The sequence below is a fragment of the Hyposmocoma kahamanoa genome, unplaced genomic scaffold, assembly GCF_003589595.1.
Source record: "Hyposmocoma kahamanoa isolate Upper Pololo Valley unplaced genomic scaffold, ASM358959v1 88, whole genome shotgun sequence".
Classification (NCBI taxonomy): Eukaryota; Metazoa; Arthropoda; class Insecta; order Lepidoptera; family Cosmopterigidae; genus Hyposmocoma; species Hyposmocoma kahamanoa.
The window spans coordinates 918,384-945,190 of NW_020654466.1; the positions used below are offsets into that span (position 1 = coordinate 918,384).

Below are 26,807 nucleotides of genomic sequence, written 5' to 3' on the forward strand. Positions count from 1 at the left end.
TCAAACGATGACGGGCAACAGTGTAGCTAAACTGTACGGAGCAATCTATATTCTAAACAATGTAAAAAACTTGCTGTTATGTTTTATATCATAAATACTTAAGAATGGATACAACCTCAAATGGCTTTGGTTTGACTTACAAAACCATTGACTTACAATTATATGGACGTCGGGTCCGCGCTAAAAAGTGTCCGAACTTATAGGGCGTTCAAATCGTATACAGAGCGTCATTCAGGCTTTAGTCTTCGTTTGTTCGACTGACAGCGAAGCAAGCAAAATTAGACAGTACTGCGATGACATTACAATTTAAATTCAACGTTTTAGCTTTTTCATATTCCTTTACATGTCACTATGTTTAAATAGGTTGACTTGGGACTTTTTTCGTGGTTTGTGTATTAGACCCGTCGTCCATTTATTTCTAAGTCAATGAGTAAAACTGATTACTATATGGTGTGAAAACACGATTCCTATAAATTTTCATGATAGAGAAAAAAACATAAACTTACCACGAAATTTTACTAGAAAACCCCTGCATTCAATAGGTACTTTACATATCGACTCATCCGTAGAACAAAGCCCTATGTGCAGGACTGCTTATTCTCGGGACATTACATTTCGTTCGTTGTTCTTCGCTATGGATATCAGATCGATCGTTGTTCGACTTTTTATTTCCAAAACGAAATAAGATACAAAATTTCTGATAAACGCCTATAGCTAGGCCTTGGTTGGAATAAAGATATTATGTATTTATCCTCTTTCCGTTGTATAACCACGTAGGACTCTGTTCTTCGGATGAGTCGATATATCAATGATTTTTTTTAAATATCAACTGAACTAAATGGAACACGTATAGTATACGATATACATTTTTGAAACGGCTTTGATTTCGTCTTGAAAATAAATTCTGAATTAAAGCCAGTCCCCCTACCGCTCGAAACGCGCATTGAACCTACTCAGTATGAGAAATAATAATCTCAGTAGAGAGTACTAAAAAAACCAACCTCAAAAGTACGTAGAATTACGTCTATTTGCTAAGTTTTATTGAAATATCCCCTAGTTCGCCACTATACAGGAGTTGACACTGGAGATAATAAAAATCGGTTCTCACTACTGAAAGTATATTGAGAGAAAAACGCCTTGAATTGGAGAAATAGCAAAATCAACCATTAAAATAATTGCTCCTAAATTAAAGTTAGGCGCTATTTATAAAAATGAATCTTCATGCGTGAACAGCCACCCTTAAAAGTGGATAATTTTCTTCAAAATGGAATTGGACTACTATAGAAGTACCTACCCCCGTTATCGCGTAACATACATACAAAAAAAAACATGCAGTCTAATTGAGAACCTCCTCCTTTTTTTGAAGTCGGTTAAAAATTGAATTGAGCTGACGTAGTATCGCTTTAAAGGGGTATACATTTATACGCTTCAATAATAAGGTTTCGATTGATATTCAAAATTTGTTAATTACGAGGTTTAAAACTATGGTTTAACGAAAACTTTATACTAAAGGCTATAATACAGCTTCTACGTACTTGGATGACAAAGATACACGTGGTAGTGACCCGTTTAGCTCTTGCAGGTATTCTCAGTCTAAGATGTTTAAATTAAATATTGTAATGCTAAATGTATTCAAATGTATGTTAAAAAAAGAGAAACCCATAGAGTTTCTTGCTTATTCTTCTCAGGGGAATCTGCCTTACGAATGAGCATGACGAACAAGTCGTGAGCCTGGTTGTAAGCGACACGGTATCTATAACAGTTGCAGTGCCACTCAGAGCTTTAAATCGCAGAAATCTTATGGGCACCGCCACTGCGCCATCACCCCGAGACATAAGGTGACAAGTCCCATGTGCCTGCAATTTCACCAGCACCTTTACCTATGCTCACATTGTTGCTTGGCGACAGAAATAGGTAAGGTGGCAGTACTTCCCTGGGTTAACTTTTTCACAAATAACTCTACTGCTACTACTAGAGTTTAATCAGCATGACGAATTCAAGTGTAATTGGCTTACCTATGAAGTAAAGATTATTTTGATTTTGACTTTGATTTTATTTTCTAAATTCGTATTGGCCTGGGTGTTCTAGGAAGTGTCACAGAGTCAATTCCGTAGTTCTGGTATTCATAGTACAAGAAATTCCCTAGTTTGATACTTGTCTGGCACATTTTTATTTTTATTATCTATTTTAAATTTTCGCCTCTTCCATGACCTAAAAAATTAATTTTGAATTTTAAGTGCGAGATATAGTGTTCCCCGGCAATGGCATAGTTGTCAGGGACTCCGTTTCAAGAACATAGAACAAGATATAATTATATCTTAAAAATATATTCCGTGTGGTATAAAATTGCTACCAGACGAAAGACAGTGACTCCCTACTGGAACAACGATTTAGAGTCGGTGTAAACACTATTATTCGGGAGTATTACAGCGGTCTTTATAAATATATAGCAGGCAATGCTTTTACGTGGAGACAAATGGTTTCACTGACCATTCTGGGTTGGTTAAAATGCATGAAATCAAGTGGCCGTCTAGAGGGTTTGTATTCGAGAGGCTTTTCCTTATTGAAAGTACGGCTTGGCGGTGGTGTGTTTTTTCTAGAGGTTAAAAAACTTATTTTGAGCCGTAGACCACGAGCCATTTTTTTCTGTTTCGCGTAAACCACCTTCCTAAAATTGGTTTTTTTATCAAACGTGTTTTTTTACCAACCCCTGAAGATGGTTCACATAGAAGCAAAACACGTGACAGGTATATTTGGGTGCTGGTAAGCAATAAAGTGTCAACCAGCATGATCATAGTTTTGCGAAAAGGGCACCTAACACATTTTTTCATTGTTTTTGATACTTTGTGCAGCCTGTGGGTCAGTTACACACGGCGGGCATACGGCGCACTGTGTATCCAGTACAGTACGGTAAAATCCGAATCCATAGGAGATAGTCAAACTTTAATAACCAATTCTTGAAGGTTAATTTTGATAAACCTCATGTCAATATTATAACATTTGCATTATTTATACTGTTTTAACTTTATAAAGAGAGAAAAACTATTTTTAACCGATTTCAAAAAAGAAGAAGGTTCTGAATTCAACGGTACCTCCGGCTACTGATCCTACTTCTACAAACACTAGGACCCATTTAAATTTGAAGAAAATATTTCACCTCTAAGGGTGGCAAACTAGGTAATGAATGATTTTAGAGATCGGTTTTTGACTACTTTGTGCTGAGATTATTCTTACAAACATTTTATCCTTTTGGGGGTGGAAATTCGAAAAATCCGTTCTTAGTACGCCTACACTAAATAAATACAGTATACGCTCAACTTTTCATGTTTCCAGGATTTATATCTTTTGCTGTGCACACATCTGCCAGTGAATTGCTCCAGGGTGCGGACTCCTCTAAACTTATACAGCGTGTTTCTTTCAGCTGGGACTTATCACAACTAAATACAACACAATGATTTCGTATTTTCAGAGGGAAGTAATGTCCACTCTATGTATACATACTTATTTGAAGTTTAGGTGAATATAACCATCCTATTTTGGTCTCGTATCAATTACAAGACACGAATAAGACATTTTTCTTAGCAATTAAAACATATTGTTTTAAATAAACTATTGTTAATATTAATAATGTTATTCTAACGAACTGAGTTAAGTTTTCTCAACAACAAAATTGCTATTTTTATGTTTTTCTTTTTTTATGTACTGTTCTTTGTTCCGTTTAAAGAATACACCAATGGACTTCTTTGATTCTGGCTTCTCTTTGCTATTTGATATTAATTTTATACATCAATACGAAAGATTTTTATTATTAACCGACTTTAAAAAAGGATGAGTTTTTTGTCTTTTTTATAATATCAAGTGACGGGACGGACAGTCGTGCGCCTGATGGTATGCTAGACGCCTGTCCATAACAGTTGCAGTGCCAGAGTTCAGAGCTTCATCGCAAAGATCTTATGGGTACTGACACCGTTATCCTGAGACATGACTTGACAAGTCCCACATGCCTGTAATTTCACCAGCGACTTTACCCTTCAAAACCGGAACACAGTAATGCACATTACTGGTTGGCGGCAGAAATAAGTAAGGCAGTACTTCCCTGGACGAACACTTTCACAAGGAGCTTTACTGCTACTACATGTGATAAAAGCAGTTTTGACGTATGTAACTTTATACCGCGAGGGTACAACTTTTGAACGTTAACATAAAACATGAATTTAAAAAAAAAACGGCAAGTAAGTGTAAAAAAGTAAAATAAAGATCTACAAGAACCACATAGAAAAAAATTCGTAAGTCTGGTGGTTCGTTCTGTAGCTCAGTTGCAGCTGCTATTAAAAAGGTTGTTACGTGTGTTACGCGATTATACCGACACGGCAAATTAGGGGATGAATCCGGAAATTTTGGATTTCACCCCCTGTCCGTTAAGTTATTTCAATAAAACTTGGCAAATAGATGTAATTCCACAAACTTTACGGGTCATTGACCGTTGTAAGTCGGTTTTAAAAAAAAAAATGTATGATTAAGTTAAAGTCAACGTCAAAAAATTAAAGTAAAATTTTTACACTTGAAAATGTTATTTTGTAAGGGTTTGTAGCATCTGAGCCCGGGGTTGGTTTAAAATTGCAACGGAACCCGAATGAGCCCAAATGCGTGTATTTTGTGATCCCGGGACTGGTTGCTTGTTAAAAATAATTAAATTTGAGTGGCAACCAGTCCCGGGTTCAGTTGCACCTCGAGACTTTATATTTGTATCGTCTGAACCCCAATTCATTTTCGATAGATATTGGTTCATTTTGGTGCTTTAAGGGGTGATGCTTGGTGAGCTTGTTTCCGAACACCATTTCGGTACAAATTCAAAGTCGTCTCTCGAGGTGCAACTGCACCCGGGATTGGATTCCCATTAGGGTGAATAGAGACTACTGACGGCTACTTTGCACGATCCTGGCAAATCTATCTTAGTTCACTTAAATTTATCAATATTATTATTCGAGAACTCTTATTTATTAGATATTACAAACTCAGAGCAATATCTACATATAATACACGTCTTTCTAAACCAAGTAAAAAACGCCTACTACTATGCCTCATGACTATTCAAAAGGCATATAAAATTATTTTGAAAGTTGCTATAGCGGTTGCTGGAGCGGCGGCGCGTCCGATGAAGAGCTTTGCAAATATTTGTCGAATAGATTCCATCGTCGCATCTCGATTGCGAGGGGGCCATGATTATGATATTCAGCCTAAGATTCCCTCTGAATGACGGGACACGGACGTGGCGAGAATACCGGTTGCAAGCTTCAATTGTCCAAACGTATTGGATTAAGGTGGTAATTAGAATGGTGTAAAGAACAATTTTACAGCTTGTATTTTTTACCAACATTGACATAATTATTATTTTTATTAATAGCAAAGATCGGATACTAAGGAAAATTCTTTCGATCCAGTGATGGCTGAATGGAAGGAATTATTCTTAGTATTCAAACTTTGTATTAGATAATAATTATAATATTCACCAATTCAAATATAAAGTGTACTCAATTGTTGTTAAGACTACTTTTAAGTATATTTTTTTGTGTTATTTACTATATATTCATAAATAGACAATTTGTATTAATAATTCACAGATGACAGACGTTCATCCGTTATCTCACAAAACCTCAAACATTAATCACACATAGCCCATCCATTTGCAAAAACATCACAGTCTGGTGCAGATACGAGAAAGGCTTTAAAACAGTGCAGAGCGCGAACAACCGGTGATTTACGGTAAGACGCAGTGTGTACCGCCGGCACTGCCAGCTGATGATGAACGCGTGGCTGTAGATTAATATTATTTAGCGGGGGCACGAACAGGCGTACCAGTTGCGCTATCAATTCTGGGCAATCGAAATCTCAGCGCAAGATGTCACCACCAAAAATCAGTAGACCATGCGTCTTACTTCTAAAGAATTAAGTTATATTGTTATTAACGCTACGGATCCAAGTGTCCGCAATATTATGGGGAATTCTTTGTTACATCTTAATGGGTGATAATAGAAGTAGTGTGGGCTGAATTGGCAACACACTACCTGACTATAGCATGTACGGCGGCGGCGTAAGGTAGATGTCGTCCAGATAACCACGACCTTTTGAATTTTATATCCAAAGGTGGTCTAGATTAGCTAAATTCTCCGACAAGCTCCGTGGAACAACGACGTAGACAATATGAGGGGCACCACATACAAGTCCCAACTTTAATCAACTCCTGAGCTTCCTTTCCAGGGCCCCACCGACTCGACAGCGACTGGCACGAAGGCGTACATCGGCTCCAAGGCAGAATATTTAGCATGTATTAATTTCGAGGCATTTTCGTAAAATTAAACTATATTTTCGGATCTAAATCGCTTATATCTGTTATTTTTAACTGACTTCAAAAGAACCGATTTTCATGATTATTTTTTTGTTGGAAAGGGGATACTTCCATAGTGGTCCCATTTCATTTTGAAGAAAATCATTCACCTCTAAGGGTAGCTGTTCCCGCATCTAGATTCATTTTTATAAATAGCGCCTAAATTTTACTAAGGAGCAATTATTTTAATGGTTGATTTTGCTATTTCTCCGATTCAAGGCGTTTTTCTCTCTATACTTTGAGTAGTGAGAACCGATTTTTATTATCTCCAGTGTCAAGTCCTGTATAGTGGCGAATTTAAAGATATTTCAATAAAACTTAGCAAATAGACGTAATTTCACGTACTGTTGAAGTCGGTTTTTTTAGTACTCCGTACTGAGATTATTAAAGAAAACGTTTCGTGCCCTTTACAGGTCGTAGTATCTTTACTTCTTTATTTGTTTTTTTAATAAGTGTTAAAATTGGACGAACGAGTCGCGCGCCTTGCTGCCTGCGCCTTGCTTCAAGTGGACAACGCCTATTGGTAAGTGCAGCTCAGAGCTTAAAACTGTAAAGATCTGAAGGTCACTGCCACTGCGCACAGCACCCATTTTATGTAATTTCACTAGCACCCTTACTCTTCGAAGCTGGAAAGCAGTAATGCTCACATTACTTCTTGGTGGCAGAAATACCTTTTACAATTACGAATACTTGACTGATTATCGAAAAAAAACACAAAAGATGAACAATTTTTCGAAACAGCTGTGTAGTTTTATTCCTGATCGTGAAATAATCTTCGAAAACAAAGAATGCAGAAAGTAAGTCCGTGATCTATTGGCCATATCGGCGATGAGCGGATCTCAACGCTGTTCTGAGCGTAATTTGACCAATCAGAGCCAAACTTGCTCTTTTCTAAATCGTTAAAGCCGCCAATAAGTTCTCCAAGAGTGATTCTGAATTACACAGTTCGATGAAACGTATTTGACATAATTTTTACAATGACAATTAGGTAAGGTTGTCAGTTAACTAAATTACAAAAGCTCCCAGTTTAAATTCACTCATCGAGTATATAACGAGAAATAGAGACGTAATAAGGCCCGTCCATCCCTGGCAACAGATCAGCCAAATGATACAGAAATCACTTTTAAATATCAACTCTCGTTTGCGCTGAAATTACAAATTAGAAAGCTGAAATAGTACAGCGCCAACAACTGACCTGTTTGTACGTCCCCGTATATTCCAAAAATTATTGTAATAAAGATAACATCTCTAACTATGGGGGCTGATGCAGTCGGTGGTGTGGGAAAAACAGCAAAACATCTAATTTCAAAATCATTGACTTACAAATAAATGGACGACGGGTCTAATACAAAAACCACGAAAAAAATGTCCCAAGTCAACCTATTTAAACGTAGTGACATATAAAGGAATATGAAAAAGCTAAAACGTTGAATTTAAATTGTAATGTCATCGCAGTACTGTCTAATTTTGCTTGCTTCGCTGTCAGTCGAACAAACGAAGACTAAAGCGTGAATGACGCTCTGTATACGATTTTAACGCCCTATAAGTTCGGACACTTTTTAGCGCGGACCCGACGTCCATATAATTGTAAGTCAATGTTCAAAATACTTCAAACATGCAATTCTAGTCAGTTCGGAAAAAATCCTAGTTGAATTAGATAAGGAGCGGTACACTGAACCCGAAACAGAGAAACTCCCTGGAACCTTCCTTAAAAATTATATGGAAATTCTTTTATCTTTTATTAATTTTGGAAACTTACCAAATATTAATTGTTTTTAAACATTATCATTCATTTGGTCATATAAACTTACTCCTATAACATCTAAAAAGGTCTTTCATACTCAAAATTATTATACAATTATGCAAAAACACACACACCACATATACACAGGCACGTCCTTTCACACTCAACAATTTATACAAATATTATAAATATGCAAAAACACACACACCAAATACTCAACAAACACAAAAACATTTTTCTCCAGTTCGATGTTACAACCTAAAATATTCATACTTACATTCCAAATAATACAAAAAGTGATTTGCATAGGATTCATCGTCGGTTCTTTTTGTTTTATTTATTTTTTTCTAAACATAAACAATTATATATACATATGCTGACGACACTGCCTTACTAGTACATGGTGCAACTTGGGCAGAAACTAAAAACAATGCTGAATTTGCCTTGAGAGTGGTCATGAATTGGTTGGTTTCTAGCTTCCTCACGTTAAATATAGATAAAACTAAGTACATTCCTTTTTCGTTAAGATCAAATGCGACATTTCCAGAACATCTTACAATTTAAACTCACAGCTGCTCTTCCACGTGGTACCAATTTGAAATATTTGGGTATTTACATTGACGACAAACTAAATTGGGACGTGATACTGTCATCAAGAATCAGGCGTCTTTTGCATGTATATAAGACACTCAGATCTATTGTGGACTCAGATACCTTAAATATGATCTATACTGCCCTTTGCCAATCATTAATAACGTATTGCATACCGGTATGGGCAGGTGCAGCCAAAACGACCTTAATTAAGGCAGGAAGGGCGCAGAGGGCGGTGTTAAAAGTAATAAGTTTCAAACCATACCGATATCCTACTTCTTACCTTTATTCATCATTTATTCATACATATATTTTTATCTTTATTCTTAATTCTCACAATCAGACAACTTTTCATCCTTCGAGCACTGTTACGTAAACATCTGGAGGTTCCAGCTGTTCGTGACCCAATAAAACGCTCCATGCTGATGCATGCATGATGCTGTGGAGCGTTTTATTGGGTGATTCATTATGACAAATAGATATTTGTCACAATGAATCGTACAAAAAAGCATTTCCTAAACGTTTCTTTCATATATTAAGCTCCCGGATTTACAATAAAACTGACAAAAATCAACATACACACCTTAAATAAATATGACTTTAAAATCAAATTGCAACAGTGGTTACTAAACTTAAATTACGATGAGATGGAGAAAATACGTACCTTTTAAACACAGTTAATATATTCACACAAACGCGCGCGCATGACATACATACACACACACGCATCGGTAATTAAATATTAAATGATGTATTTTTTCAATTTTCGTCCATTATAGCGAAGCTCAAGTTAAACTGGTCGATTTGAAGTGAAACAATTGACGACACCCGTCAATTGTTTCGAATTCGGGCTGGCCAGTCGGAGCGCAGTTACCGTAATGATATGGCAGAATAGTTTTCAAACAAATTAAATAACATTTCGTCTCTATTTCTGGTTATATACTTACTCGATGAATTCACTAACCTATCTTATTTTGATTTTTATTGCGAACTCCACTAATTTTGTTTTGTATCCAGTTCTTAAGTTCTCGCGATTGTTACACATAGGAAATGAAACTATTTTTCCGGATTTAAATCGCGTACATTTGTTTTTTCAAACGAACCGACGACGTTTCCGGCCCTTTACAGGGCCCATTGTCAAAATCAAATGGAATTTTTGAATGGCAATCGGGATCAATCGTTTTTTTTTATTGAATTTATTTTTATTAATGTTTTGTTTGAAATTTAAGCATGATAAATAAAGCCTATTTTTTTTAACCAAATTGAAACTTCTTTTATTGAACAATTTTTACAAGCTGAAATTGTAATCGTTTTTTTATTGGACGTCGTTGTAATTTGACAAATGTAATAGTTTTTATTTTTGTGTTTTATTATATTGTTTTATAATAACCAATTTTCCACTGAGAGTGGTTGGCCGAAGCGATTTGCGGCCGCTACTAGGAAATTGTTCGCGCACGCAGTCGTTATTAAAACTAGCCTCTAGAGCTATTTTCCAATAAGCGACTAACCGCGAGAAAACGCAGCCTTAGAGGCTAGTTTTACTTCAAGTCGCGGCCGCGTCAGTGGGTGTCAAAGGCACTCAGTCAGTGAGGAGCCAATTGATGTGCATTGTTGTCAACAGCAACGTGCAGTAAAATTAATGGATGTATACATTGACTTACAATTATATGGACGTCGGGTCCGCGCTAAAAAGTGTCCGAACTTATAGGGCGTTAAAATCGTATACAGAGCGTCATTCACGCTCTAGTCTTCGTTTGTTCGACTGACAGGGAAGCAAGCAAAATTAGACAGTAGTGCGATGACATTACAATTTAAATTCAACGTTTTAGCTTTTTCATATTCCTTTACATGTCACTATGTTTAAATAGATTGACTTGAGACATTTTTTTCGTGGTTTTTGTATTAGACCCGTCGTCCATTTATTTGTAAGTCAATGGATGTATAGGTTTACGATACAACTCAGCATTTGTTTTTCGAAATTCGAAATTTTTTTAAATGAAATCTAATACGATCGTCACTTATAGGATCGCTGTCCAGCACAACTACCTCCGCCAAACTCGCGTCAAAGCTCAATGCAAAACAAAGCAGTTTCGAATTGACGATATGTTAAGTAAACATTTTTATTTTCGTTTTATTAAAACTTATTAATCAGCTACCCCTTGCAGTACTAGTTATAAATGTAAAAACTTATAGATGTGACTCGCATTTGATTATATTTTTTAACCGACTTCAAAAAAGGAGGAGGTTCTCAATTCGTCTGTATGTTCTTTTGTTCTTTTTTTTTTGTTTTTTTTTGTATGTATGTTACGCGATAACTCCGGTATTTGTGAACCGATTTTCGTGATTCTTTTATTGTTGGAAAGGGGGTAATTCCATAGTGGCCCCATTTCATTTTGAAGAAAATCATCCACCTCAAAGGGTGGCTGTTCACGCATGAAGATTCATTTTTATAAATAGCGCCTAACTTTAATTTAGGAGCAATTACTTTTAGCAATTATTTAGTTGATTTTGCTATTTCTCCAATTCAAGGCGTTTTTCTCTCGATATACTTTCAGTAGTGTCGTAGTGAGAACCTATTTTTATTATCTCCAGTATCAAGTCCTGTATAGTGGCGAACTAGGGGATACTTCAATGAAACTTAGCAAATTGACGTAATTCCACGTACTTTCGAGGTCGGTTTTTTTAGTACTCTGTACTGAGATTATTATTTCGTTAATGAATTGAGATTTGACGTCACTATTGCAATCTGTCAAAACGGCCATAGCGTACTTAAGACGGATTTTTGCTATTTTCGCAGCTCCCCAAAATAAATTCTCAAATGCAATCGCTACAAGGAATCAAAGCTTATGAATGAAATGCTAAGTGATGAGGTACCATTGTTTGTTCCCTTGAGTGGTACACTGTTGGGCGGTATCGGGAATCCATTAGGGTCTTTGTATCGCATTTAGACGCGCGGGAAATCTCCTTAAACGCTCAATGATTTGTTTGTCTTTGAGTTCGTGAACGTTTTGTTTGAAGCACGAATTTTTGTGCATTAATTCTCCGAACATTCGTTTATAAGAGATGGGATTATGATAGTAAAAAGGATTTATTATTATCGTGAAATACATTGACTTACAAATAAATGGACGACGGGTCTAATACAAAAACCACGAAAAAAATGTCCCAAGTCAACCTATTTAAACGTAGTGACATGTAAAGGAATATGAAAAAGCTAAAACGTTGAATTTAAATTGTAATGTCATCGCAGTACTGTCTAATTTTGCTTGCTTCGCTGTCAGTCAAACAAACGAAGACTAAAGCGTGAATGACGCTCTGTATACGATTTTAACGCCCTATAAGTTCGGACACTTTTTAGCGCGGACCCGACGTCCATATAATTGTAAGTCAATGGTGAAACTATATATATTTTTTACTTCTTAAACAGACCCTTATCTTTCTACTTAAGTTTTGTTTATAGTGCCCTTCCTATCAAAGTCTTGGTTATACGGAAAGGACACTATTACTTGTGCAAGAAAGCCAGCACATGGACCTTATTCATCTGACTCCAAAGGCTAGAGCCTAGGGTGAGCGACCTCGGAGCACGTACAGCACCCTCCCTGTAGTACTGACAAGTACCGGATTTCATTTATTTTAATAAGAGTGAATAAAACTGCTTATATTAACGTAAACATAGTAGATTGTACAACAAGGGCATAAAGTGACCCATTTTTATCCGAGGCCATTTTTTGGTCTGAGCGTAGCGAAGACCAAAATAGTAGACGAGGGTAAAAATGGACATTTATGCCCTTGTTGTACACTCTGCTTTTCACTTCGATTGTGAGGAAAATAAAACACATTTTATGTAGGTATAAAAATAATATAATAAGTTTTTGTCACCTACGACTGCATACTCGTAGGTGACAATTTGATTGCTCAGTAAAATTGTGCAATATGTAGTGACTGTTTGGCTGTTGAGATTGATTACCTTAGTCTTAGAAAAAAAAATTACTTTTATGCTCTAGAACATAAAATGCGATTTTATGTCGTCTACGTACGACACAAAGGTGCACTTTTTGAGCATGAGAAGTGAAAAGATTATTTAAGCTGTTGTTAGTAGTAGGTGCTCGATTTTTGAATGTACGGGTACGCACTGTACGTGTTTTATTAATATTCACGTTTTATAATTTTTATTTTACTATCATGATACTCAATTATTTTTGTACGAAATTACTCCACTGGTTTGTTATAATTATTAATACAAAGATCGAACATAAAGAAAAATTCCTTCGATCTGGCTGAATTCGAACCAGCACCTTTAAACATACTGTGCCAGATGCTCTCCCAACTGAGCTACGGAGCGAACCACCAGACCTAACGAATTTTTTTCTATGTGTTTCTTGTAGATCTTTATTTTACTCTTTAACACTTGCTTGCCGTTTTTTTTTAAATTCATGTTTTATTTTAACGTTCAAAAGTTATACCCTCGCGGTATAAAGTTACATAAGTACGTCAAAACTGCTTTTATCACATGTAGTAGCAGTAGAGCTCCTCGTGAAAGAGTTCGTCCAGGGAAGTACTGTCACCTTACCTATTTCTGCCGCCAAGCAGTAATGTCAGCATTACTGTGTTCCAGTTTTGAAGGGTAAGGGTGCTGGTGAAATTACAGGCACATGGGACATGTCAACTTATGTCTCAGGGTGTCGGGCGCATTGGCAGTGCCCCTCAGATCTTTGCGGTTTAAAGCTCTGAATGGCACTGCAATTGTTACGCCGAGACGGCCGAATGGCAACACAGAACAGTAATACAAGCATAACAGACTAAGCTAACGTCGTTAGTACATGTAAAAATATTTGTACAAACATTCCATAGTCATTTAAAAATATAATTCCATTGCCCAGGGAAATAATGCACGCTATCTTCCCATATTTACGCACGTCTTCCTTCATTCCAATATTTATGTCTATCATTCGACGTATCGACGTTCGGATGAGTTATTGTTACGATTTTCATTTAAACGACTATATCGACTTATCGACCAAATGTTGCGACGATTTTCTTTCATTAAGTACTGTACGCAGAACTAAGTGAGATAATAAAATGAGGTGTTCAATGTAACCTTTAAGTGCTGGGCAGATTCGTTTCCAAAGCGTCAGACACCCACAGCGATGATACTGCCCCAGCGCTAGCTCCATGAAGAACAGTGGCAGACCACCAAACAGCAGCATCACGCAGTACGGGATCAGGAACGCGCCTAGACAAAGACAATTATTTAATTTAGGTATTTTGTAATAAATAAATAGAATCTAGAGAATTAATAACGGAGACCTGTGAAGAGACCATACTACAGTATGGCAGTATGATAGTGTGATAAACCTCTCCGTGACCATATATATTTCACTTGATAAAGCTAAGTTTGCTTATTTGGTAATGAACTATTGTTATACATTTTGAAGAACAAGGACAACGATATGAAATTGCACATAGCTATCTTTAACGTTTAATGAACGCCGCGAAAATGCTGAAAGAAAAAGTTGTTGTAGTTTCTGTTTTTACATAATTTACATTATATTAGGAAATGAAACTATTTTTCCGGATTTAAATCGCGTATATTTGTATTGTATAATATACGCGATTTAAATCCGGAAAAATAGTTTCATTTCCTATGTGTAACAATCGCGAAAACCTAAGAACTCGTTACATTATATTAGTTATTTTTTTACTTATTTCTAATTACTCTCATATATTGAAATGTATTAAAATTGTTCTCATCACATGTTTTAAATGTTTTATATATATGTATCAATTTGTTTGTTTTTATTATTTCTTTTTATTTGAGCGCGACAAACGAAAGAAGAAGTCTAAAAAGAAGTCTAAGATAAAAAGAATTTTACGTTGATAATATTACTGTAAAGAATTGTCAAAATATTTTTAAACGTGTGACCTTGCAGACATGTTTGGCACTGTGTTGATCTTTCGCGATAACTCTCTCACCATGACTCGCCATGTTAGCTATTGTGATAAAATTTTAAAATGCCTGTTTATCACTCGAATTTGAGAGCTACATGTGGATATAATAGCTTTATCGAGGCGGTATACTACGGGGGCTGTAACAAAAGTTCGATTGTAGCACCGCACAAAGTAGTAACGCGTCTTAAAGAACGAATTGAAAAGATATCCTTTTAAATTGTTACAAACAATTTCATCTGAAATCGAGATCCCTTTTGTGACTTCCAGATTGGACAAATTCCATCAGACATAATTATTGAATTATATTTGAGGGGTAGACCACAGAACTGGAGTTTGTATATAGGAAGTTGCAACCAGATTACGTTTTTATATTGTTTTATGTTGGTTCACGCGTGTCGGTCCGAGGCCACCTGTGGCGCGAGCTCGCTCTTGAAATCATGGGCCGTGAGAAGCCAGCATTATAGTGCTTTTCCACCGGCGAGGCGAGACGAGACGAAGCGAGGCGAGAATTGAAATCTCGCCTACCTATTTCCACCAAAAATTGCCATCGCGAGCACACGGTCTCGCGCGATATCGTACGAGACATCGTGAATCGTGTTTCCGTTGCAGAGTTAAGAAGTAAGGAAGTAAAGAGTCTATGTAGGTAGCAATACGGTTCAATGTTACATCAACAAATATTTCATATTTCTCGTCTCGCCTATCCTCGTCAATCCCGACCATTTCCACCGAATATGCGCTAGGAGAGAATTTTATATGAGAGATATTTTGCCATACAAGTTTTAAAAATCGTCTCGCCTCGCCGGTGGAAATACACCCTTACACGTTCGAAATTTTCGGATCTTGACAGCTGTATATTAATAACTTGAGCCTTTTTAATGCAGAGATGAAGCGTCTTGGTTGTGGTATGCTGTTTACAATATCTTAAAAAAAACACTCACCGCCTCCGTTCTGATAGCAGATGTACGGGAACCGCCACACGTTGCCGAGATCGACGGCGAAGCCCACCACAGCGAGCAGAAACTCCGCCTTCTTGGCCCATGTTTCCCGCTGCCGAGCTGGTGTCAGGGACACCACTAACGACCGCGTCTTTTGTGGCTGCTGTCACAATAGACACCATATATATATATTTGCCTGGTTTCATATATATATATGAAACCAGGCGCTCACTACGAGGAAAAAGGAAGCTAAGTACGCGCTCAGAGAGATGAAAATAACGTTGTTCACCGTGTGCTGTCGTGCGGAACCGAGTGCCGGGGTTGTACAAGGATTGTAATGTAAATTAAAGACTTGCCTGAGCGCTTGCATTGTCGTTGATACACATTGACTTACAATTATATGGACGTCGGGTCCGCGCTAAAAAGTGTCCGCACTTGTAAGGCGCTAAAATCGTATACAGAGCGCGACACTCCGCTTTAGTCTTCATTTGTTCTACGGACAGCGCGATACTGCGATGACATTACAATTTAAATTTCGAATAGGTTGACTTGGGACATTTTTTTCGTGGTTTTTGTATTTCGCGTAACCTCGAGCTAGTGACGGAGCCCTGCTAGTGTCTTGCCACAATCATTTTGCGAAACCACGAATTTTTGGAAAATAACCGATGAACCGATTTTGATGATTCTGTATTTGTTGAAAGTACCTCTTTCCGTTAACGGGTTTCCATAAAACTTGGCAAATAGACGTAATTCCACAAACTTTCAAGGTCTTTTTTTCGAAATAAAATAGTTACAATTATTACATACTTTGATGTGGTAAAAGCATTATTGAGGTATGATCACATGTGGTTTTATTATACCAAGGTTACGATTTCCGTTAGTAGCTAGGGAATATGCTGTCCCGACGCCTCTTGAATCGTCTCGCGAGTGGCATCCTCGTATTCTAATTGCGTTTACGTAGCTATGAATATAAGTAAAGTTGTTACTTACGGGGTTGTTAGGGGGAGGCAGCAGTGGTTGTGCCGGTGTCTGGTCCGGCGGCGGGTGCGCCGGCGGCGGCGCGTCGCCCGGCGGCATGTCGTCCAGCGCCGGCGGTTCGCACTCGCCCTCGCGCCGCTCCCGCGCCGGACTCTCCCCCTACGCAATCATAACTATTAGTAACAGGATTTAAGAGATCTGTAGACCAGAACGCAATAAGTATATTGAACAATGCTATCTCAGCAACGTTTTTTTCCTGGGAGCACGATTATAACACATTGTAACTGCAATAAGTTACAACTGTCATTTCACTCCCAAAGTAAAGAAATGGTTTGCTCCTATTTGCCAAAAATAGAAAAATAAGTGTTTCTTTTAAATAGACGAGGTCTCTCTTAAACTTTAAATGAATATAAAAAAAAAACAAAAACACAAACTTATTAATTAATCCTTTACATCAATAACATGATTCACAATCAATAATATTCAATATATTTATTGCATTCATATAGTATACATGTCTTAGATTTAAAATAATGCTACACTTATGAGCCCTTTATTAGGGATAACAATAACAGCAGAGGTAGGCCGAGGTTTCAATTATTAATTAAAATTGTTATTTATCAAATAATAATAAAAAATATGTCATGTAATAAGAAAGAAATACGTCATATTATGAGTAGAATTACGTCACTTTAAAGTTGGAATTTAATTAGATTACAATAGCATAACTTTATAGTATATAATTAACATTTATTTATTATTCAAATTTATTATAATACCATTATTTTTATTTGTCATCAAAATCATATACGTTGACATCATAATTGTTAACTAGTACAATTTAAGCCCTTATTATTTAGCATAGATCTCTCAATCCAACTCAGAGAAGCACAAACAACTTAGTCGTGTCACCTTAATAGTAAAATAAAATAATGTATACTTTAAAATGTCGTTTAAAAACGCGTTTGTGCGCTGCATTCGAGGATCGAGAGAGAGAGACTATACAAATCTAGAAAACTCGGAGCAACTCCGGATATCGTTATGCAATATTAAGTCCTATTCTAATTCGAGAAAATACACACATCGCTTGTACTAGCCTAGAGATAAAATGATTCCTGTGACATTTCGGGCCGTCATTTCTTGGAATCGGAACTGATACGAATTATAATGGTTAATCTACCGCCTCTCAATCAGAGGCCGTGGGTTCTAATCTCTGCTCGCACCTCTGAGTTCCAGAATTTATGTACGAAATCTAATTTGATATATACATCGAGTATATAACCAGAAATAGAGACGAAATGTCACTTAATTTGTTTGAAAACTATTCTGCCATATCATTACTGTGACAACTACGCTCCGATTGGCCCGAGTTCGAAACAATTGACGAGTGTCGTCAACTGTTTCACTTCAAATTGACCAGTTAACTTGAGCTTCGCTATAATGGACGAAAATTGCAAAATTACATATTTAATATTTAATTACCGATGAAATGTGATTCCGTTTGTTTTGTAATTAGATGTTTTGCTGTTTTTCCCACACCACCGAATAGAACAGCACGGCATTGTTAGAGATATTATCTTTATTACAATAAATACAGAATATTTTTTGGAATATACGGAGACGTACACCCAGGTCAGTAGTTGACCTGTCTATATTTCAGTGCAAACGAGAGTTGATATTTATAAGAGCTGTATCGCTAATGTGTTACCAGGAATATATGGCCCTTATTTCGTCTCTATTTCTGGTTGTATATTCTATGGAAATATACGATGAGCTTTTCGGTGAAGAAAAACATCCTCATAAAACTTGCAAGTCGAAGAAGGTTCCTTTGAAAAACGTCAAATCCCCAACCCGCTTTGGGTCAGCGTGGTGGACTATGGCCTGAAACCCTCGCCTGGTAAGAGCTCCGTGCTCAACAGCGGGATGTATAAATAGGTAGATGATGAAGATAATTTGTTTCATGTTGTTCGTATTATTTTTACGATTTTCAGTTATGACTTTATTATATCATCAAATCATGGTAAACTACCACCTAACTTGTAAGTAAAAAATATCACGAGCCAAGAAATACACGTCTGAAATTCATTTCCAGAGAATTCATTAAAAAGTCGATAATATTTGACAATGTCAACAGCTGACAATTCGCCTTGTTGACCGAGTGGCGTGGACAAACAGGCAAACATCGCCAATGGCTTTGCAAACATGAGTGATAGAACTGACCCTGAGGAACGAGTTTACTTTTTAATACTTTTACATTTTTTTTATGATATCACGTGACGGGGCGAAGAAGACGTACGCCTGTCTATAACAGCTGCAGCTACCGCTCAGAGCTTTAAATCGCAGAGACCTGAATAGTACACAAGTGAGGGTTTAATAGTAAGGCTAACTGAAAATAAAACATATTTTAGAGTGGTTACACACAGCGATTTTTAGCAGCGATTGTAGCGTTACACTTGCTATTTAAACTTATAATACAACTGTTATTTTAGTAACTTCTTAGATATGAGACAAGCAATTCAAATGATGCTATTTAACATGGTATGACAATATATAATTTTGGATATTGTACGTCTTACGGACGGATGACACACATGCACACATTCCACACAATTACACACTTACAGACACGTATACACATACTTGCACTCACACACACTAACACTTAGGCTAATCTATTTTAGTCTGAAAAGTTAAAAATTACTGTAATTAGTGAAATTTGTATTAGTCGTAACACCAGTTATAGTAGATATTAAGGTGTTTCATCACCTTCAAACAATATAAGAGTAAGATTACTATTAATATTATAGGAGAGCGATGTTTTAAAACAGGCCTTAACAAGCTTAAACAACCGCCCCTGTGCAATGCCCTTTAAAATGAATGAATAAAATATTTTTATTTTATTTTTTTATTTATTTATTTTATTACTTGCGATTTACAGGCGATTGCATCGATGCAGTCGCGCGTTTGCATCGCGTGTGGATCGCTGCTTATAGTCGCGCGTGTGTGTAAAGGTAGACGATTAGTTATTCGACCGCTCTAAGAGCGGTTACACACGACGTCTTTACAGTAGCGATGCCATCGCTAATCTTCTACCTTTACACATGTGCGATTTTAAGCAGCGATCTAAACGCGATGCAAGCGCGCGACTGCATCGTTATATTTGGGATTTATAGGCGATTGCATCGGTGCAATCGCGCATATACCTAAATGGCTATGGAGTGGAATTCCCTGTCTGCAGACTTGTTCCCTGAACGTTACAACGTGGACCTTTTCAAAGCGAGAGTGAATAGGCATTATTTAGGTGTGCATGCTCCATCGTCGACCTTATCGTCACTTTCCATCAGGTGAGATAGAGGTCAAATCGCGAAAGTAGCGATGCAATAGCACGTCTCACGAACGCGTCTTGTGTAACCCCTCTTAGTTACGCCAGTTATCCGCGCCGATAAAATTTAATCAAACACCAATCACTAACTGATGAGACTCGCATGTTGAAAAACTTCACAACCCCGTGACAAACGTGTTAGGTCCCCAACCCACATTGTGCAAGCGAAAAGACACCTGTACCTAGCAGCGGAACATATAATACGTAACGTGTAATAACGATTGATGATGGTAATTATTTATGTTGTTTATTAAAAGTTTGAATACTACATAATTTATTTTCTATGTAGTTTTTAGCAACAATAGACCTCTTTGTAAAAGAGTTCGTCCAGGTAAGTACTGCCACCTTATTTATTTCCGGTTCCGGTTTTGAAGCTTATTGGTTGTGGTTGCGTCGTCACGAGAATTTTTGTTAAACATAAGTACAGAAGTCTAAAAAGCAATTTCTTTTTGCGGGGGTGTCTTCTCATCATTTGTGTTTACAAAGACGTCTGCAATGTTTGTTTACTTGTTGACAAACGTTTACAAGCCCTCCGAAGCGCGCTCTGGACAATTTACGACTTACCACGCGGTTGACGAACTCCTTCACTACGACAACTGTAGCAAAAATCGTTACTTTACAATTATTCCAGCTTTTAGGTTTTTGCGGTACTAAACCAAATATTTTAATTATCTACATAATTTAAGCAATAGCATTTAACTAAATCTCAAAATCAAAAGATCACACTATCGCAGTCAGCTCAGGTAGCTTTCCATTCGTCTCCGCAGGATTTTGTATATCGTCTCTGTTCTTCACAACATTCTACAAAATCCTTTATCTCCCAGGTATCTGAAAGAGCGTTTCAGCTTTCTCAGGTCCCAGGATAAGCGCTCTCGCTCTCTCGTTAGGTCGCAGTTATCTTTTCCATATCACTCCTTCACTGTTCGTGTGGTCAGACTTTGGAACGCACTTCCTATTGCTGTTCATAATTGTAATGAGAGTCTAGGAGCACTATTTATCCTCTGTTCCATCCATTTTATAGACATAATAACATGAAATATGTATAATTAAGTAATTAATAATAATTTATAATTTTGTTTTGTTGCGCACGTAAACCCGTTAATGTAATTATTGTGTTCTATATTTTGATCTGCAGGAAGAAATTTCTTTTGGAAATAAGCAGTACCTGTTGTTTGAGTTTTCCGTTTTACTAAATGTTAGTGTTTTCCTCCACAATAAATTATTAAATAAACAAGATCAATAGTTATGGTGTGCAATGGTATGGCGCACAAACCACATTAATTCAATCAAGTGACGGGCCATCTGTTTGACGAGCAAAGTGCCTTGGCAACATTCTTTGGGCTAGGTTGGTTAAAAAGTTAATCTGATTCTTTTGCGAAAATAACCATTTTTTTATTGAACTTCAGAGATCTGTGGGGCTTAGTCTCTGCGCTCGTCACCCTGGGACAAAATTTGGCAAGTCACATGTATCACCTGTGTCTTTCAAAACTGGAACGCAGTAATGCTCACAATACCGCTTAACTGCGAAAATGGGTAAGGGGGTAGTACCTCCCTGGACGTACTCTTTCACAAGGTGCCTTACTGCTACTTCCTGATCTACTTATTAAATGTTTTTTTTATTGAATTGAAAATTACGTGTTTTTGAGTCCGCGTAATTTTTAAACTACTTATATAAATAATTGAAAACTGGTGGTGGTTTTAAGACTACAGTCCTGGGTTTCTGTTATTAGTTTCCAAATTTAAATTTAAGTGCTATATCGCATCTTCAATAATAAAATGATATAATTTGCTACAGGAGTCAGTGTCCTCTCTCAACATTTGACGCAGCGTATTTCCTATTTCGTAATAATTTTGATAGGTACATTTTTAAATAAGAATGAAGTGTGTGTGTGTTTAGTGTTACTACCTACAAATACTTTATTTTGTTCCCCTTAAAGCTGTAGTCAAAACTAAAAAAAACTCAAACAATCTTTATTTCATACGTAAAAAATTACCTTTGTCAAATTCCGCTTGAATTTATATAATGACTTACATATTTGTTCTTTTAAAACGTTTAACGTTTTCATTCCTGGTTAAGACTTGCTTTGTTTACGATGTGAATAAATAGACCGGAAATTTTTGTCTGGTTAAGATCACCTCTACCAGACTCGTGAATAGCACTTATAATTACGGAGGTTTAAAAAAATGGTTTATGTTAATGTTAATTAACTTGTGGTTATTTAAAAAAGTGTATTTGAAGGTCAAAATCAAGTTTGTATTAAAATGAACTATTTTTTCTGTATAAATATATTTTTTCTTTTATTTTGAATAAATGCCAATGTCACTACCTCAATAATAAATGACAAGCTACATTTTTGGCAAACCGATAAAATAAATATGTATAATAAAATATAGGCAAAAGTTACTGTATTATCTTACTAATACAATATAAAAAGGAAACTGTTGATTGGATTACGTATAATCAATTACAGGCACATGGTATTTGTCAACTTATGTCTCTGGGTGACGGGCGCAGTGGCAGTGCCCCTTAGATCTTTGCGATTTAAAGCTCTGAGTGGCACTAGTATTACTCTACTCTTTAGTGCCACTGCAACTGTTATGGACAGGTGTGCAGCTTAGCATCAGGCGCACGACTCGTTTGTACCATCACTTATATTAAAAAAAATCTGGGACACACAGTTACATCACGTTGTTATATGTTGTACGATCCGACTCGAGCATAAACTTACTTTAAAATTGCCATATCTATTTTATATGCCAACATATTGAAACAAGCATTTAATGTTCATACAAGTTTATTGAGAACCAGGTCTAAATTGACCGCTGTTGACGATTTCAGTGGCAAAAGAGTTAAAAATAAAAACTGATATTTTTTTCAGATATCGTATTTTTTTATAATATCAAGTGACGAGACGAACGGGTCCAGAAGGCAGCTACACGCCTGTCCATAACAGTTGTAGTGCCGCAAAAATCTGAGTGGGAGTTGAGAAGTCCCGCGTGCCTGTAATTTCACTACCACCCTAAGGGTAAGCCCTTCTAAAGTAAATTGGCGGTGGTAAGGTGGCAGTACTTCTCTGGACGACCTCTTTCACAAGATGCTCTACTGCTGCTGTAGCCTGTCTTGCGTAGGTAACACTATCTTTTACTTTAAAATATTGAAACTACAGGCTTAGCTTCTTTACGCCTTTATTGTATGTATTGATTTTGTCATATTTGTCACCTATTAAATGGCATATATGGTATGTCGATGCCTTACTTTCTCAAACTCGTATCTTACAAAGAGTGATTATTCAGGAGATGCCAAAACTTTTTATTTATTTTTACATTCATGCACTGTACATCCCCTAACCCATTATACACACTTTTCACTCAAAATTTTTACATATAATCACTTTCTTATCACACTTACTAACTTTTCTATTGAAACTAATTTGTCACAGTACCTTTTCTCAAAATAACAAATAAATAGTGCATTTTCAAATCATCACACCAATTTACCCTTAACGTCTTAGTAATTTCAAAAACATCACAATATTGTACCATTAAGATCCGGTGGTGGATACCTGGTGACCTATAGTACAGGTCCAACCTAGTTTAGGCACCAATAATAAAGAATAAGTAAAAGTCAGTGTGTGCATATGAAGGAAATGTGATGTCAAATAAGCCTGCATTTGTATGTAAGTACTATCTATTATTTGCATTTCAGTAACATTGTGCTTTAAGATACGAGTCTGAGAAAGTGAGGCGACGATAAGCCTATCTATTTACGAATTATAAATATTATGTAGCTCAAGTGTCAGGGATTACACTACTTTATTGTTATCGTATCTATGGCATACACTATAATGCTTGCCATCGTGCATAGAGTATATAACCAGAAATAGAGACGAAATAAGGGCCATATATTCCTGGTAACACATTAGCGATACAGCTCTTACAAATATCAACTCTCGTTTGCACTGAAATATAGACAGGCCAACTGGGTGTACGTCTCTGTATATTCGAAAAAATATTATGCATTTATTGTAATAAAGATAATATATTTAACAATGCCGTGCTGTTCTATTCGATGGTGTGGAAAACAGCAAAACATCTAGTTACAAAACAAACGGAATCACATTTCATCCGTAATTAAATATTAAATATGTAATGTTGCAGTTTTCGTCCATTATAGCAAAGCTCAAGTTAACTGGTCGATTTCAAGTGAAACAATTGACGACACCCGTCAATTGTAACTGAAAGAACAACGGTTTCGTTATAATTCGGTTTTCGGTGTAATGAAAATTCGAACAAACGTTATTGGAAAAGAAAAACTCGAACTCGAACTCAACTCGAACAAACGTTAATGGAAGAAAAAAAATCGAGTTTGTGATAGGTTACGGTGAAGAATATATAAGCATGGATGTACTTTGAATAGCGTTTAGTACCAAGTATATATTTGAGAGAGAAATTTAAATAAATATTCTTACACTAGCATCGCAGTACATTTATGAACACGTGTACGCTACACACCGTCTATAGCCATTGCATTGGCGCTCGGAGCTTTCGCAAAGACCTGAAGGGCACTGCCATTGCGCCCGTCACCTTCAGACATAAGTTGACAAGTCCCAAGTGCCTGTACTTTAACCAGCACCATTAACATTCAAAACTGAAACGTTTCTATAATAAGATTCCGGTTGATATTCAAAATTTGCCATAGACGAGGTTTAAAACTATAGTGAAACAAAAATCATGTAAACATGTTTAAAAGACAACGCGTGTACGTCTTGCAACGGAAATCTTCCAACTTGTCTATCATTGTTAATCTTGGCGAGCTACGTCGATATTCATTACTACGCCATTTCGATGAATTACCGTAGACCCGTATTTTATTGCTGCCCTGATGTTGATCTAATTACTCGCTAATCTGGCGAATAAAACCATTCGAGCACGACGTAAGTGCCTGTAAAGAGTTTATTTATCACGCTCTAAACACGACTAGGAAAGAAATAGCATCCTTGAAAGCAATATGCCTTCGGAACTTCGGAATAGATACTAAGTGGCTCGATGGTTTTCTAGAATAGCTTAATAGAAAATGTAGTGGCAAAGTTAGAGAAAGGGATTCCTAGATAGTTTGGACATGTAGACAGTCTGAATGAAGGAAGATTGACAAAACAGATTTGTAACGCTAGAATGAGCAGTCAAGTTGGTAAGAGGGAACCAAGGCGACCTTTGCTGGGCCTCGTTTTACAAGGGGAGCGTGTACAGTTATGTACAACATTGAACTTTGATTTGCTGCGTTGACAATGTTCTAGTTCTAGTATTATTTTGCTGTTCAATGTTGATGTTCAGCCATCGAGTATATAACCAGAAATGGAGACGAAACGTCAGTTAATTTGTTTGAAAACTATTCTACCAAATCATTGACTTACAATTATATGGACGTCGGGTCCGCGCTAAAAAGTGTCCGAACTTATAGGGCGTTAAAATCGTATACAGAGCGTCATTCACGCTCTAGTCTTCGTTTGTTCGACTGACAGCGAAGGAGGCAAAATTAGACAGTACTGCGATTACATTACAATTTAAATTCAAAGTTTTAGCTTTTTCATATTCCTTGACGTGTCACTACGTTTAAATAGGTTGACTTGGGACATTTTTTTCTTGGTTTTTGTATTAGACACGTCGTCCATTTATTTGTAAGTCAATGTACCAAATTATAACTGTGACAACTGCGCTCCGATTGGCCAGCCGGCATTCGAAACAATTGACGACACCAACTGTTTCACTTCAAATCCAGCAGTTTAACTTGAGCTTTGCTATAAGCGACGAAAATTGAAACATTAAATATTTAATTATCGATGAAATGTGATTCCGTTTGTTTTGTTATTAGATGTTTTGCTGTTTTTCGTACACCACCGAATGGAACAGCCTCCATTGTTAGAGATATTATTTTTCTTAAAACAAATAAACGTACATACAGGTCAGTTGTTGGCGCTGTACTATTTCATTTGTGATTTCAACGCAAATATTTAAAAGTGATGTAAGGCCCATTTGCATAATGAGTTGCCAAGGATGGATGGCCCTTATTTCGTCTCTATTTCTGGTTATATACTGGGTTCAGCTTACGACATCTGCCGCTCTGAATTTGCTCAAGAAATTGTGGTTCGCGCAAACACTGTGTAATTGTTCAATTGTGACTGTCTTCAATAACAAACTTTATCTATACACGGTACTGCTTTTGTTGTTTTCGAAGGACCAAACGTAGGGGCAGAATAGCGACTCTGTCCAACAGGATGTTACCTCGTGATCGTGACGCGGTAACCGTTCTCACGAGGGTGGAGTTATAGAATGTTTGTTAAAAAGTGTAAAAAAGAATATTGTTGTAAGTAATATTGATCGAGCCGGGTCTGAGTCGACGGTAAAAGGCCGAACGGTTTGACATTGATTCCTTGGTGGAAAGGTCGTTGTCTTCTGTGGGATGCAACATGTGTATGTACTGGCTGTAAATGCCGCAAAACTAAAACATGCTAAATATTCGGCCTCGCAGCCGATGTACGACTTCGTACCCGTCGCGGTCGAGACGGCGGGGCCCTGGGGTTCGGAAGCTCGGGACTTGTTTAAAGAGTTGGTTCGCCGACTCAGAGACAGGGGCTGCGATCACCGGTCTGGGTTACGTTAGTTTCTTAGTTATTTTAGCATCTATTAACGAAACGCAGTGCTGATCTTTAACTAAAAATATTAATGTAACATTTCGTCGCATTGCGTTCTCAAACTCGTATCTTAAAGCACCAAGTTAACGAAGTGCAAAAAAGGCATTGTATGTACAAATTTTGCAGACCGATTTCACATCACATATCCGTCATA

At 36.9% G+C, this 26,807-nt stretch overlaps 1 protein-coding gene across 1 annotated transcript in view; it reads right to left on the reverse strand.

Annotated features, from left to right (window-relative positions):
- Positions 1 to 26,807, reverse strand: part of LOC113235864 (sodium-dependent serotonin transporter-like) — an 86,595-nt gene that overhangs the window by 25,558 nt on the left and 34,230 nt on the right. Inside the window, exons 2-4 of the mRNA XM_026471787.1 lie at positions 16,595 to 16,741; positions 15,608 to 15,767; positions 13,819 to 13,953 (exon numbers count right to left, since the gene is read on the reverse strand). Of these exons, the coding sequence (XP_026327572.1) occupies positions 13,819 to 13,953; positions 15,608 to 15,767; positions 16,595 to 16,741 (442 nt within the window). The remainder of the gene's footprint in view (positions 1 to 13,818; positions 13,954 to 15,607; positions 15,768 to 16,594; positions 16,742 to 26,807) is intronic.